We start from the raw sequence: 15,930 nt of genomic DNA, 5'->3' as shown, positions 1-15,930 counted from the left end.
GGGTAAAGAGAGTTAGGTGTCCAGACGGTTTCTCTTTTGGCCCCTTTGGTGTGGAGAGAAGGACAGACTTGGGAGTCGCCTTTGACTCTTGGCCGTAGCGGCAGTCCTTCAAGTACTTGGGGGCATCAGAAAATATATCGATCCACACATCAGTATGTGGAGCCTGATCAGGGTGGCCAGGATTTCCATAGATAATACCCCACACCTGAAAGGCTGTTTGCAGGTCGAGTGACCTCTCTGATGGCCACCCTGATCCAAATATGGCCCAATCTAACTGGCAGAACCTCTGAAGGTCAAAGGGAGTGACACTAGCTCCGTAGTCTTGGGCTCGTCTCCTGAAATCCTTAAAATGGTTAAAGAGGCACTGAAGCGGGGTAGGACGATTTGAGGAAGAAGCCTGAGGCATGTTAGTAAAAACAGGCAAGATCCCCACAAAAGCCAAATAAGCCGGGGCTAGGATCATCCCCTGAGCTAGCGTCCAGTCAGACGGGGACACGGAGGCCAGACCTAAGGAAAAAATTAAAATACTGCACATCGATATATGGAGTAAACTTATGAAGACCAAGGCAATAGGAAGGTAACAGTACCTTCGACCAGTCCAGACAGACAGACACAATACAGACAGATAAGACAAACTACAGGTAGCACAAAACGCTGGCGTACCCAAAAACCTGAATACCTGAACCAGAAACCTGAATACCTGAAGTCAAGTCTGACGTCTCAGACCTTGACCGAACTAGGGAAGTATTGCTGTGTCCAGCCTTCCACTAGTTTTCTTTAGGGCCCACTGACAGATCCAAGTGCAGTCTGACTCACCGGTGAAGCTGCTCCAGATGGCTTGTGCCCAATTGTTACAGAATTGAACCTTTTGTCCACCTGCCCTCTTGGGCGAGTCTGCTTGGCGTCCGGGGCTGAGGAACGTCTCTCAGTGGCCGTCCCTTGGACGGGCAGGTCCTCACCCTAGGTGGCCGGGGTCACGGGTCTTAGGAGATCTCCCCCTCTGGAGAGATCTCGCTGGGACCTCCAAATGTTGTGGCGTGATCAATTCTAAGATCCGCAGAGCCAGTTGAGATGAATTATGAGCCTTTATTAGCCACCGGTGACTGACACTCTACCACACAGGGTTTGAGCTCCCAAAAGAGGCAGCTTACAAAGCCTAACCACACCCCAGTTAACATCAAACAGGCAAGCAGATTAACCATACCCTAGTTAATCATCAAACAAGCAAGCAGATTACAGAAGCAGAAGTTGGCCGTTAGCATATCTTTGCCCAGAACCACACTCTTAACACTATTAAGCCAAGGAGCACCAAAAATTGCCAGGAAACCACCAGAAGCTAGGAGAGAGGCATGGAATAGATTCTTTCTCACAACCCTCAGAAGGAACCAACCCTGCTGACACCTTGAACTAGCCTCCAGAACTGTGAGACAATTCATTTCTGTTGTTTAAGCCCCCAAGTTTGTGGTACTTTGTTACGGCAGCCCTAGCAAATTAATACATAGATCAGAGGATGGGATAAGAGTGAGCTTCAGCTATTTATTCCCCTGGCTCCCTCTCTGCCATGTCTTAATAGGTTGACTGTATCTCTCTACCAAAGGCTACTGCTCCTGCCAGGTAGCCTTCTCTTACAGGTGCTCTCTCCAGATCTAGTAACCACTCTCTCCCCTTACTCCTTGATGCCTCGGGATGGAACCAGCTCCCAGCTGTTTTTAGCCCTGGGGTACTACACTATTCCTTGATGGTTTTCCTAAATCCTGCCTCATCTTTATAAATATGCTCTTTATTAAACTCTCATCAAGATATCCAGTTTGAGTGTGCCATCTATTTTTGCCAAGACCCTGATTGATACAGTGGTATGTTTGGAGCTAGAAAAAAGAAACAAACAAACAAACAAACAAACAAACAAAAAACAATCCATTTGTTTGAGAGTTTGAATGGGTCAGAGGAATCCGGAGCCAGAATGGCATAAGCACATTTACTGCTGTATGTGAATGGCTTAGAAGATGAGGGAGGTTAGCATGGGGTTAAGATGGTGGTGTCCAGAAATATTTCATTCATTTCGAAAACATTTGTTGAAGGCCAACTGCCATGCACCAAGCACTACTCTAGGTGCTGGAGGGGAAAGACAAATAAATCACACATCTTGCCCTCAAGGAGCTCACAATCTAGTAGCAGGAGACCTGTAAACAGTTACTTGCATAAGGCATGACAGGTGCTATGGTAGAAGTATGGGCTGGAGACAAGGACTTTGGAATAGTTAGCATAGAGTAAAGGCCATGAAAGTGGGTGGAACTGGAAACTGTGTTAAGAATGGACTTTTGAGGGACTGCAATAATTAAGGAGTGGAAGATGCCAGAGTAAGAGAACAAGAATGATTGTTTAGATATGTTAAACATTTACTATATCCTAGGCACTGTGCTTTACTTAGGTTATCTTAATTAATTCTCTTCACAACTCTGTAGGGTTCTGTTACCCCTGTTTTATAGATTGGAAACAGACTCAAAGACTTTATTTGCCCACAGATAGTAAGTGGGTTGACAGGAATTGAACCCAGTGCTGACTCCAGAGTTTACGTTCTTAACTACCAGTATACTCAAACAGGCAGGAGCCAGAAGAGACAGTGATGTTACGGAAGTCAAGGTAGGAGAGAATTTAAAGGAGAAACAGGTAGTCACATGACAAATCCACAGAGAGATTGGGTTAACAAGATCCTATTGGATCTTACAATTAGAAAGTTTGAGGTGAACTTTGCCTGAGCAGATTCATTAGCAAAGTGGTAGTAGGGGAACTAATTGAAATAGTCCGAAGAGCAAATGAGAAGTGAGGAAGTGAAGAATTGGCATTAAAGAGGAGAAAGAAGGTGGGATTTAGAGGAGCTTAGTCAAGTGAACTTTGCCTAAAGTAATAGAGTCCTGGCTTTATGTCAGCAGTACTGAAAGATCAGTGTCATGAATCCCAGCTATGAGGATCAACAAGGGGGATGGAAATGAGGTCCGAGATGTATATGGTATGGGGGTGGGGTGGAGTGGGTAGAGAGGTTGGGAAGAAAGGTCTAGAGGGTTTGGACCTGTCCAGGGTACTGGGAGTGAGGGGCCTGCCAACAGGTCAAAGGTAAGTAGGAATGGTTGGCAATGTGAGTGGTACAGTAGGACCCCATCTCAGCTACAGGTGGGCACACAGACAGGGGTATGGTCCCCAAGCAAGAGGGCTGTAATCCTCGGTAGTCTATCTGGGCCTGGGAGGAACATAGGGGCAAGGGAGTCTTCTCTGAGGACTTAGGTAGAATTTCAAGGAGGCTGGGTTCCACTTCCTCATAGGCATCTGAGACGGCAGCCTTGGGCTGGGAGAGATGGGAAGGAAAGGGATGTGGATTAGAGCAGGTCCTGTGGGAAGAGAACGTGGATTGTGTAGGAATGAGGGTTTGGCTGGGGATAGGGCCCAGGAATGGAATGCCGGCAGGCAAGGGCCTTGAAAAGTTGTGTTGTGGGGGCAAGGATCCAGTTCCAGGTAGGGCTGGTGATGGGTAATAGGCAAGGGAGTGTACTCACCAGACTCAAGGCTGCAGTATCCCTAAGGTACTGGCCTAGGACCCGGTGCAGGTCTGGAAGTGAGGGCCACAGGGCATGCCTCAAGCTCCTGGGGGAGAAGGAAGAGAAGAAGACTGAGTTATGGGAGTGAATTGGAAGGGAGGAAGAGAACACTGGGTGGGGCAGTGGAGGAGGCAGTGAGGTGGGCGAGGAAAGCTTGGAGAGGTGAGAGTGTAGTCAAGGCAATAAAGTAAGACAAAGGAGTATAGGTGAAAAGGAAACCTCAAGTGGAGGAGGGAAACCAGTAGTGGGGAGGTTCAAAAAAGAGTGGTACAGAATATCCTCAAACATTCCTGCTTCAGGGCCTTTGCACCTTCTTTTCTCTGTCTGGAACCCTCACTTCATTTAGGTCTCTGCTCAAATGCCATCCTAACAGAGAGGCCTTCCCCGACTACCCTGTCTAAATAATACCACCTCCTTTCTCCATCACTCTCTATCTCATCTGCTGCTTTTTTTTTTTTTATAGCATTTGACTTATTGTATATTCATTGTTATTATATACATTCATCTCTGTCTGTTTTACCCCACTAGAATGTAAGCTCTATGAGAGCAAAGAGTTTGCCTATTTGCTCACTCCTATATTTCCAGGGTGTAGAACAGATTGAACACTGTCTGGCCCATAATAGGTGCTCAAGATATTAGCAGAATGAATGAATGAATGAAGAGAGTCAGTGGGGCTTATTATTAAGTTATTGGGGAAAATGATCGATCTGGGAAGAGTATGGATTAAGGTATATTGGGGAACCTCAAGTTCTTTTAGGTTCATATTTCTACATGGAGGGACTTTAGTTGAACATTTCAGGCCTCTTCTGTGACCTCACTCATCTTTCTTCAGGGAAGGAGTGATTTATCTGGTAAATTGAGGAAAGAGCACTGAGTGTGTCTCATTCAGCGGCACCACCTCCTCCTTCTCTCCTTTTTGTTGGATCTCGCTACCTGCCAGAGGCTACATTCCAGTCTGCTCATATACATGAGCAGATTAAAAGTTCAAACACAGACATGTTCCAAAAGAGATGGAAACCCAGAAGAGGGGCATCTAACCTAGCCCAGGGCCATCAAAAGAGGCTGCCTGAAGGAGTTGCCTTCTGAGCTGAGTCTTCAAGAATCAAGAGATGTTACCAATAGAAGAGTGAGGTGGTATGGATTCTATCCTTTCTGTTTATAACCTCCAATGACATTTCCCCTCGGCCTTAGTCTTTCCACATAGATGAGTCATTATTAATAATATTTATTTAAGGGTGTGCTATTTGGCAGGCACTGTGCTGAGGATGTAAAGATGACCAAGTAAGATACAGGGAAGGCATATAAAGAAATAAATGCAGTAAAATGCTACTGGTACTATGATATAAGTCTATACAGGGGCACAAAGATAGTAGTAGCCAATAGGGGAAGATTACGAAAGAAGTCGGTAAAGAAAGTTACTTAAAAGTAAATGGATATTAGTCATCCAGGAAGGATATTCCTGACAGAGAGGACATTAGGGGCAAAGGCAGTGAGAAGTAAAACCACTTGACTTGTGGAGGGAATCACCAATAGTTTGGCAAGGCTGATGCACAGGGTGGGAAAGGGTGGAAACGCTGGCAGTGGCCAGATTTTGCAAAGCCTTGCTTGTTATTTTAGAGTCTGGACTCAATCCTGAGGAGCTAATAATGAGATTTAAGGGGATGAATGATAAATTCATGTGTGCATTTTAAAAAGATTTTTCTAGTGGCTGCATGAGGCTAGATTGGAGGAGAAGAGGCTCTGTTTCAGTGAATCAGGTAGTGTGTCTGTAGGGCTAGAGAAAAGGGGCCATTGTTTGAGCAAGGTTTAGGAGGTGGAATGACCAGATCAGACCAGACTGGATAAAGAGGAGTGAGGCACCTAAGTGTTTTGGCTCGGGTGACAGGTGGACAGTAGCCTTGTTACTGAGATTAGAACCAGGAGGTGGGGCTGCTTGAGATGTTCTGTATAGTGGGCATGTTAGGGTGTAATGAGGCGATGCGACCCCAGGGGAGACGTACAGGAAGCAGCTGACGCCACAGGTGTGGACTTGTGGTTGTCCGGAGAGCGCGTGTCAGAAAGCTTGGAATGCTTATTTAGAGGCTTCCAGTCCCGCCCTGACCACGGCCCCGTCTCCCGCCTGACCGGGGTGGTACCTGTAGTGCTCAAGAAACTGCCACCTCAGCAGCAGCAGGCCCAGGAGGGCGCTGAGGCCCAACACCAGGAGCAGAGCGGTCACCAAAGAGATCCAGGCTATGGGATAAAAAACAGTCAAACCTCCAAGGCTTCTTGCCGGAGCCCCGCCCCCAGGTCGAGCCAACCCCGCCCTGGCCCTGCCCCTTGCGGTTCCAGGGCGACCCGTGCGGTCGGAGCCCCGCGGGTGCTGCACTGGCGTCTTCCACGCAGCTGCAGGCCGCTGGCCGCTTTTGTCCTGCCCCCGCTGTTACCCGTCTCGGAAGCGGTCTCCAGCCTCACTGGGTCTGACCAGGCGCTCCAGGGGCCTTGGTAGGTGGGGCCGTGGAGCCTGGCGCGCAGCTGTAAACGGTAGCGGGAGCGCGGGCGCAGCTCCAGAGTCTCTCCCTGCGCCCCGAGAGGCGGCTCCAGCACCTGCGCAGAGAAGCGAGCGGGTGGTCAGGCTATGGGAACTGGTGGGTGGGCGGGCCTCCATAGACTGATGGCGTCTGTTGGACCAAAATCCTACCGTTTTGAATTCCAGGGGGTCCCCCAAAGAGCTTCACTACAGAAAACACGAATCCCGGCGGAAACTTGGAAGATAGAACACCCTACGGAGATAGAAACTTGGAAGATAGAACACCTTCCCCAGCCCAAGGCCTCGCCCTGCCCGAGGCATGCTCAGTTTTTTGAGAAATGCTTCCTGACACACACCCAGACGTAAAGACTTCATCTGCACAGAGAACTACTCATCCTGACACAAATACAGACGATACACCCGGATAGAGATCCCGGTGCATACACTGGCCAGGACACACAGGCATCCTGCCAGAAGCGCTCACCAGAACTCCAGACCCAGCGATGGAAACACTCAGACACAGGGCCAAATAGGCCATTTGCAAATGACACTCATTCAGCAGCAGATGCCAGAATTGTGCTAGGTGCTGGGAGCACAAGGACAGATTCCAAGCAGAGGGAACAAGCATCGTGTGCACAAGCAGGGAGACTTCATTAACTTAATTTTTTAGCAGGCATTTATGAACTGCTTGTGATATGCCAAGCATTGAGCAAGGCACTGGGAAAAAGATAGGTGAAACATGGTCACTCACATGTCTAATGAGGAAGACATACAAACAAGTAAATAATTACATGTAATTAGTGCTATATGTAAGGCATCTGGAGCATGAAGAATCATTGAGTCGCTTGATTGGGGGCTACAGAGTAGTTCAGCGTGCTAAGAGCATGGCAGGGCAAGCTAGATGGTCACGGATGAGGCTAAGGCAGTGGTAGTAGGGATTTGAGGACTGTTGGTACAATAAACTATTTGTTGTTAAATAAGGGGTTGAGAGAAGGGAAAAGGAAGAGTCAAGGTGGATTTCAGGCTTGGCTAACTGGGTAAGTGGGAGTGCCATTGTCAGAGATGTAACAGAGAAGTGAGTTTGAGGAAGAAATACTGTTTGGTTCCATTTTGCTGAGTCCAACAACAGTAAAAACTTAATGGTAATGTTGGAATAGCAGTTACCTTGGCAGGGAGGTGTGCGACTGTAGGGGACATGAGTTTCTCAAGTGCTATAAATAACCTATATCTTGATCTGGATCATGGTTACATGAATGTATACACATGAACAATTTAATCAACTATATACTTAAGATTTGTGTACTTCACTGTAGATGAGTTAAGTTTTGGATTATAGTAGTCCCCCTTTATCTGCAGTTTCACTTTTCACAGTTGCAGTTACCTGCAGTCAACTACAGTCTGAAAATATTAAATGGAAAATTACAGAAATAAACAATTCATAAGTTTTAAATTGCGTGCCATTCTGAATAGCATGATGAGAGCTCACGCCATCTCGCTCCATCCTACCTAAGACATGAATCATGCCTTTGTCTTGCCTGTTAGTCACTTAGCTGCCTCGGTTATCAGATCAACTATCAAGTTATCACAGTGTTTGTATTTAAGTAACCTTTATTTTACTTAATAATGGCCCCAAAGTACAAGAGTAATGATGCTGGTGATTTGAATATACCAACGAGAATCTGTGAAGTATATGTGTGTATAGGAAAAAATTATATATAGGGTTCAATACTATCCGTGGTTTCAGGCATCTACTGAGTGTCTTGGAATGTATCCCCACAGCTAAGAGGGAAATTCTGTATTGAGTCTAAAATGCCTCCGGAGACTTTTAGGTAGAGCTATCTGGTAAGAAGTTGTATATACTGTATATGTGGTAAATGAGAATAAAAATAGAGAAAGAAACTAAGATTTAACTAATGTATATGAGTACCTTCTATCTGCAAGGCAATATTTATATAATTTTCTACTGTAACTTCAAAAGGTAGATCGCTTTATGCCCATTTCACCAGCGGGGACTTCAAAGGTTTAGGTAGTTTGCCTATGGTATAGAAGTTCCTTTCCATATGGTAAGTTTGGGATGGCTAATATATATGGCCATTAAAACTATGGAGTTGAAGTGCTCACCTAGGGAGAGCATACATATTTATCTAGAAGAAAGAGTCTAGGATGGGATTGTAGAAAACATAACATATTAAGGAAGAGTGGAAAAGGAACCAAGAAAGGACAGTGAGGTTTGGTCAGAGAGGTAGTATGAGAATCAGGAGAAACTGCTATCCCAAAAGCAAAAGGAAGAGAAAATTTTAAATGGAAGTAGTCAGCAGTGTCAGATGCCAATGGGAGATTAAGATGGCAGTTGAATCAGATAAACATAGGTATACAAGCCTAGACATGGATACATGGACACCTTTGTCCTTGATAACAGACATAGTAAAATTCAGGGATACCCTGTGTGGTGAGATCTGTGGGCATTTGTTTGACTTTACCTTCCAGTCCTGATGTCCTTCTCCTGTGTATCGGAGCTGATAGCAGGTCTCTTGGGCTGCCCAGGATGATGGGTGCTGCCATTCCAATTCCAGCTGCCCACTGGAGACCTCCCTCCAATGCAAATTGGGAGTGGGGATGAGCACTACAGGGATGTCATCAGAGAGTGGTCTAAGTCCTTCTGAGACATCACTGTCACCAGGGCCATGGGTCAGAAGTGTCAGAGTTAGTGATTCTGGGCATGGGATCAGGTGCAGTAGTGGGGGGAGCTATGTGGGAGGAGAAGGGAAGAAAGTTCTTACCAGCCTGATGGATCCAGAAAGGGGACCCCAGGAAACTGTGAAAAGCACCCTGGGCTGTGGTCACCTCCACAAGGATATGAATCACACTGTCATTTCGTGACTTGAAATGGCAGCGGGTGAACTGGGAGGGCTGTAATTCTGGATTTTTCTCCTCCTCTTCACACTTCTCCCAGATGGGGTCCCTAAGAATCAGCCCCATAGAGTCATTGAATCAGGCCTGCCTCAGAGACTGCTACTCTCCATCCCACAGAGGCTGTGCCCTGCATGGATTATAATCTAACTCTTCTCCTGGATGGGCTTCCAGGGCTTTCTCTCTCTCTTTATACCATAATGTTTTGTTTTCTAACATTTGCTTTAGTATCCAGCCTTTTTCTCTTAATAAAAGAACTATGTGATATGTGAAAATAGCATAGGCTAGAGTTCAGGTCTTGGCTTATTGGTGTATAACTCTGGGCAAGTTACTTGATTTATCTCTAGCCCAGTTTCCTCATTTGTAAAGTGGATTAATAGTACCTACTTCACAGGATTCTTTCAAAGAGACTTCATCTCTCTGCAGGAAAACATCCTTATGTTTTTTATTTGTTCTCATACAGCAGCCCTCTTTGTCACCTCTATGTTAGTTTGCTATTAGATTTTTACAATAGCCTTCTCACTGGTCTTTCTGCCTCCATTTCACCACTCCCTTCAATTTGTTCTCCATACAGCTACCAGAATTTGCTTCAAAAATTTCGATCTGATAATGTTCAGAATATTCGCAAATGTGTCCATTTATTTTGATCTTGACCACTGTTACATTAGATAAAACCACCATTACCTTTTGCCTGGATTAAGGTAAATTTTTAACTGATGACCCAGCTTCTACTTTTACCCATTTATAATGTCACAGAAAACATATCTTTTAAAAATGTAAATCATATCATGTCACTCTTCTGCTTAAAATCTTTTAATGGGTTTTAAGGATTTTAATGGATTTTAAGGATTAATTTAAAAAGAATCAATGAGAACAAAATCCAAACTCTATAACAGGGCTTACAGAACTCTGTATGATTTAGTTCCTCCCTACCTCATCATTTCATCTCCTACAGGTCTCGCATCGGTTTGCTACCCTTCACACGTGGCTCTTTCTGTGCCACAGTTTTGCAAAACACCCTGTCTTTGCACTTCACCTTGCTCTGGATTGCTCTGACTCCAGATTGTCATGTGACTTATTCCTTCTTGCCGATTTAGGTCTCAGCTCACCTGTTACCTTGCTGAGGCTTTCTCTGACAACTCAGCCTAAATTAGCACTGCCCCCCACAAACTTCCCACTTAGTCTCTATCATATAACCTTGTTACTTTATTTCTTGTTTGTCACTCTATCTTTTCCCCCCACTAAAATGTAAGCCCCAACAATGCTGGAACCTTTTCTATTTTATTCTTTACCCTATCCCCAGTGCCTGGCACATAGTCGCATTCGACAATTGTTTATTGAACAAATGAATCGTGTCTCCTTCCTGAATATAACCCATAAATGGCTAGCTATTACTAAAATTATATATCATTTTATACATTAGTCATTTATTCAACAAATAGTTGATACTGTGTGCCAGGCTCTGTGTTAGGCCCTATGACTACACAGAAGAATCATCTTCAAAGAGCTCTCATTTCAGTGGGAGAGGCAGAAAAACAGATGGTTATTTTTCTGTAATGTGCACAGGCTGGTTTGAGAATATCAAGGAGGATCATCTAACCCAGACTGGGAGTGTCAGAGAGTACTTCCTGGACAAGGCAATGTTTAGACTGCATCTTGGACTATAAGTAGGAGGCAAAGGGGACAAACAGGCATCCCGGGCACATGCTTGGGCAGAGATAAGAGATATGGTGCTTTGGGGGAAATTCTAAGTGGAACAGAATGCTTTTAGCACAGAGAGCCTGGTGTGAGTGATAACTGAGAGATGGCCTTGTGGCCTTTCTAAGGAGCTCGAACTTCATCTTGTAGTTATGGAGGCATTTAAGGATTTTAAATAGAAAATTGTCAAAATAGGCTTTGTATTTTGGGATGATCACTCTAACTGCAGTTTGTAGGAAAGGATTTGTGAGGGTGGACTAGAAAGAGAGAAATCTATTAGGACGGTGTTATGGTCTTCCATGTGCAAAGTGATATGGATCTCAAGACAGGGTTCTGGCAATGGGAGTAGAGGAAAATAGATGGATTCAAGGGATACTGAAGAGGTTGGAATGAAAGACTTTCTGATTGGATCTGGAGGGTGTACAGAAGTCCAGGATGATTTCCATGTTTCAATCCTGGAAAGCTGAGCTGATGGTAGGTTGGAGGACAATAAGAGAAGGAGTAGGTTTTGGTAGAGGAAATGGTGACTTCAGTTTTGCCATCCTTTAATTCATTCAAGGTTCCCCTATACTATACTATGGAAATCTGTACAATTATTAAAAGGAATGAGTCATATTTTTGTAATGATCTCCAAGACATATTTTTAAGTAAATTAAGTTCATAAACTATATATATATATTATATATATACACACACAGCATATAATATAGTGATCCAATTTATATTGAAAATTAAACATTATGTATAGACATATAAATGCATAGAAAACTGAAAGAATACATTAAAACTATCAATAGTGTTTTTCTCATTACTCATTCATTCAACAGTTTTTTACTGAGCATCTGCTGTGTTCCAGGCATTGTGGCAGGTGAGAATATGTTGGTGAGTAAACACAGATGCTGACTTTGCCCTCACGGATCATGTATCGTCAAGATCACCCTTTTTCAACTGGAATTCTGAGAGAATATTATCAATTAAATAACCACATAAATTATAAATGTAAAATTGTAACTCTGATAAGTACTTAAGATTGAGAAGTACATGGTACAACAAAGATGTATAGTAGTGCTATTGGATGGTCAGGGGAGGGTTCCTTGAGGAAGTGACATTTGAGTTGAGATCTGAAGGGTAAGTAGAAGCTAAGTAAAGACAGGCTGGGTAAATAGTATGTGCAAAGACCCAAAGGCAAAAAGGAATGTGGCAGGCAGGAGGGAACCAAAGAAGGCCAATACCGGCGCAGAGAGAGCAAAAGGCAGCAAAGTATAAGATGAGGCTGAAGGCATAGGTAGGGGCTGAGTCTTTTAAAAATTTATAAGGCCATGATAGAGTTCCTTTCTATATCCTACAATCAGTGGAGAGCTATTGAAGATTTTAAAGCAGGGAATGTTATGTTCATTTTTGTACTTTAAAAAGATCATTCCAGCTCTTGTGTGTGGAGAATGATTCGAAGGATTCAAGAGGTGATCAGTTAATAAGTTTTCTCCTGGTCCAAGTGAGAGATATTGATGGCCCATACTAGGATAATGGTGAACAAAAGTGAACAGATTTTAGAGATATATAATAGATAAAATCAACAAGACTCGGTTATAGATTGTATATGGTGGGGGTGACAGATAAGTGAATGTTCGGTGGAAATTCTTGAAGACCCAGTGAAGTTTTGATTGGATTTAATAAATAGTAGATGTTTGAGTAGGGGAAGGCCATGCAAAGTTTAACAAAGGTCACTCTGTCAGCAGCATGGGGAATACATTGGAGGTGAATATGAGCTTTTGCTATGGTCCAGGTGACATGATTAAAGCTGAACTAAACCAAAGCATTCCCAGGGGGAATGGAGAGAGGTTGAGAAGATAAAACTGGAGGATAAGAGTATGGAGGCCATTTTGTTTTGGGACAGGGAGGGGACAAAAGAGGACCAAGAACAATCTTTCTCTTCTTTCTGCAAGATTGTGCCTCTCTCCCATGGCATCAAGCCCAATCAGCAGTTCAACGCTCACCTGTCTCTCGGGCAGCACTGTGGCCTGCTGTGATAGAAGAACCCTTGGGAGCTAGCATTGTCCTGTTGCTGCCACTGACAGGTGACATTCTTCAAGTCCAGAGTAAAGCATTGCAGTCCAATTTCCACTGAAATCAGAGAAGGAAGTCCCATCAGGAACCACATGCTCCTACTCTATAGGATATTCAGATCATCTTTATACACATAACGTGAAACATTTATTCCTATGCTTTGTTCTCTCTCTGAATATAGTTCACTGTGTCCAGTGCCATGTTTGAGGTCATCAAGAAGGTCCATGGTTATCAGAGCTTTCATGTCTAGCCCAGTCTTCCCCAGAGATCTATTTCCTCCCTATCCCCCCATTCCTTTATTGACTCACCTGCATCCCCAGGCAGGTCCATGGTTGCAGGGAGGGACCAGGGTCCCCAGGAGCCTTGGAGGGAGACCCCATCAGGTTGGCTGCGCAGCTGGAGCCAGTAGGAGTTCCCAGGTTGGAGTCCTGAGATGAGGCAGCTTCCACCCATCACTGTTAGAGATGGAACCTTGGGAGAAGAATCCCAGCCTGAGAATCTAGGTCTGCCTCTCAGCCAAGTCAGCCTCCATATCTTATATTTGAGGCTCTATAGCATGCCTGTGGAGAGACGCTTGGTTCCTTACTGGATAGATATGCACACAGACTAGGGGCCAGTCTGTGGGTTTCAGGTAGTGTTCAGGGGTTTTTAGAGAAATCTCTATAAATTTGGAGGCCTGAAGCTCTCAATTTTGTTGGTATGAATGACCTAAAGTGGGAGGTCCCTAAATGACATGAAAACTAATCGGAGCTTGTACTAACTCCCCAAGGACCAACCCCATCTGGAATCCCCAAAGTATGGCCTGTCTTTTCTTAGGGCAAAATTAGGAGCAAGAGATAGGAGATGGAGCAGAAGAAGGGCACGATACTTCTCTAGTTGGGGAAGTCTGCTCTGGTCCATCCTTTTGGGGCATCAAAGGTTGAGAACATGCAGATTGGTCCAGAGCTGTGGCTGGGTTTGGCCTCTGCAGAGCTGGGCAGCAGGTTTCTGTGGACAGCAGCTGCATGACTGTGGGACCAGTGGAATTCCTGGGATCCTTGGGGCCATAGCGGAGTTCGTGCCTCAAGAAATCACTGATTTCGGGAGCTGGGGCCTCCCAGCTGATCTGAAGTTCCCCTGGCCGGCTCCCACCAATGGCTTTGATGATACTGGGGGGAGCTGGCAGGCCTGAGGGCAAGACAGGGCACATCGGAACTCTCTGAGTGCCACAGTCTACAGTTCAACCCGTGGAAAGAAGAGAGGGGTGTTGGAGGGCTGGATTGGCTCTCTTGGAGGGCCGGACAGGGAGGCTTCTTATCCTGCTCTTTCCTCATGAGAACAGTGACCTCATTGCTAGTTAGTTAGACTCAGTGCTCCTCAAGAGCAGGGGTCTCTTTTCATCTCTGTATTCTTGTCACCTAGCACAGTGTCTGTCACATAGTAGGTATTCTGTAACTGTTGAATAAGCATGTAAATGAATAGGTTAATGATGGGAAGACCTGGGTACCTCTGATGTGAAATGAAGTCTAGCTCTGGATGCCAAGGCTGGGAGAGATGATAAGGGGGTCTTGAGATGCCTCTGGGGGTCTAGTAATGGAGAGTACACATGTGGTCCTGAAAGAGCACGGTCTAATCTAACTCTGGGATCTGGCCTTGGGGCAACGAATAGAGGAGCCAGGGTGACAGGAAGATGGCCCTTACCCACTCTATCCACAAATAGCACCCGCTGGGTCAGATTCTGGTTCAGGAACACATGCTTCACCCAGAGGTGCAGCGGAAAGAAGAGGCGAACTTCATCTTGGGCTGGAAACTGGCACACGTATCGGGTTCCAAAGGGGGGCACACTCTGGGAACTCAGGGGGCAGGCACGGGGCTCCTCCCTGTGGGCATAGGAGAAGTCCATCCTACCTACACAGCCACCATGCTCAGCCCTCAAGACCCAGGCTGGGCCCAAGCCCTGCTTCTATTTCCATTACTGCCCTTTTCTTCTCAGTGCCTGGGATAGGTGGGGTAAAGGGTTATGCCTTAACCTGGGTCTGTCCAAATCATACCCATTCACTAAGTGGCTACTTAGGGCATATGCTTGGAACAATTCTCTGGTAGGGCCAAAGGCAGGGAAGCTACTGGAGTGGGGCTCATCTGAGGTAAGGACAGGACAGATGCAGGGGAGCGGGGTACAGCACGGCACATACCCTGGGTAGGCATACAGCAGCTGGTATATTCCACTGGGTGCTGTCTCTTCCTCATCCCAGAAGCAAGTGAGGTCCTCAAATGTTCGAGAAAAACAATTCAGGGGCTCCGAGTCCGAGGCCAGTAAGGAAGCATCTGAGGAACAGCTGTTCAGTTGGTCTCTGTGTCCTTCCAGGCATGTTTATGGGCAAGAGTAGGGGACCAGTGGGAGCCTCCTACCTTATACCCCTCCCAGGGATCCCTTTTCTTAGGTATAGGTGATTTCCATCCCCTCCACACCTCACCTTGGTTGGTGACTTGTGCTGGGTTTTGGGGGGCCAGGAAGAGGCAGGAGGTGATCATCAAGAGGGCCCAGGAGGGCATCTTCTCCGGCACTGTGTGCCTGCCTTAGCCCATCCTCCCTTCAGGAAGCCGGGCCCCAAAACCCTCCCGGGCCAGCCCCTCAGGTTCCTGTCAGATACAGTCCCACGTCCTGTCTCTGTCCCTGCCCCTATGGGGCCCATCCAGACCACACTGGAGCCAGGGGCCAGGGGAGGGGGAGTGGGTCAGAACAGGAGGGTAGGAGGAATTTGAAAGAGAGGATACAGATCTTTTGGTGGGAGGGAGGTGGGGGTTATATTTTTGACCATGTTCTAAAAGGAGACCAAGCCTCTATGTGTGTCTATGTTAATGATCGTAGAAGGGTATATTATCAAAAAGAATAGCAGCATTTACTGAGCACTTACACGCTGCTGTTTGTTAAGTGCTTTATATCTATTGATTCGGCCAATCCTCACAATAATAGTCTTATTATTCCCATGATAGAGATGAGGAAACTGAAATGCAGAAAAGTTAAAGATTTGCCCCAGATTACATACCTACTAAGAAGTACAGCTTAGGCATAATCATATGATACTCCTGGAAGGGGTGATCTGATGAGAAATGACCACCTGTGTTACAACTGTGACAAAATGGTGGCTATTTCCACTTTAAGGTTCTGTGACTTTGTAC

The 15,930-nt window shown here is 45.6% G+C and overlaps 2 protein-coding genes across 2 annotated transcripts in view; one reads left to right on the top strand and one right to left on the bottom strand.

The window, feature by feature from the left end:
• Positions 1 to 7,549, top strand: part of MED8 (mediator complex subunit 8) — a 49,886-nt gene extending 42,337 nt beyond the window's left edge. Inside the window, exon 9 of the mRNA XM_023534988.1 lies at positions 6,286 to 7,549. The gene's annotated coding sequence lies outside the window, so the exon portion shown is untranslated. The remainder of the gene's footprint in view (positions 1 to 6,285) is intronic.
• Positions 1,429 to 15,403, bottom strand: MPL (MPL proto-oncogene, thrombopoietin receptor). The gene is made up of 12 exons (XM_011367512.2): positions 15,225 to 15,403; positions 14,943 to 15,075; positions 14,452 to 14,630; positions 13,640 to 13,938; positions 13,080 to 13,242; positions 12,702 to 12,828; positions 8,880 to 9,061; positions 8,580 to 8,722; positions 6,017 to 6,176; positions 5,726 to 5,822; positions 3,549 to 3,636; positions 1,429 to 3,340 (listed from the first exon to the last, which is right to left on the bottom strand). Exons 1-12 carry the CDS (start codon positions 15,301 to 15,303, stop codon positions 3,053 to 3,055), a joined length of 1,938 nt encoding a protein of 645 aa, XP_011365814.1. The 5' UTR covers positions 15,304 to 15,403; the 3' UTR covers positions 1,429 to 3,052.
• Positions 15,404 to 15,930: the final 527 nt, after the last annotated feature.

The sequence above is a fragment of the Pteropus vampyrus genome, unplaced genomic scaffold, assembly GCF_000151845.1.
Source record: "Pteropus vampyrus isolate Shadow unplaced genomic scaffold, Pvam_2.0 Scaffold135, whole genome shotgun sequence".
Lineage (NCBI taxonomy): Eukaryota > Metazoa > Chordata > Mammalia > Chiroptera > Pteropodidae > Pteropus > Pteropus vampyrus.
The sequence above is the reverse complement of the archived record's forward strand: the minus strand, read 5'-3'. Positions and strand labels throughout refer to the sequence as shown.

Excerpts from the sequence above, each read along its gene's own strand:
- MPL (XM_011367512.2), bottom strand. The coding sequence starts at position 15,303 with ATGCCCTCCTGGGCCCTCTTGATGATCACCTCCTGCCTCTTCCTGGCC. Across the intron at positions 15,076-15,224 it reads AGCACAAGTCACCAACCAAG|ATGCTTCCTTACTGGCCTCG; the intron begins GTGAGGTGTGGA and ends GCTGTTCCTCAG. Across the intron at positions 3,341-3,548 it reads ATACTGCAGCCTTGAGTCTG|CCCAAGGCTGCCGTCTCAGA; the intron begins GTGAGTACACTC and ends CATCTCTCCCAG.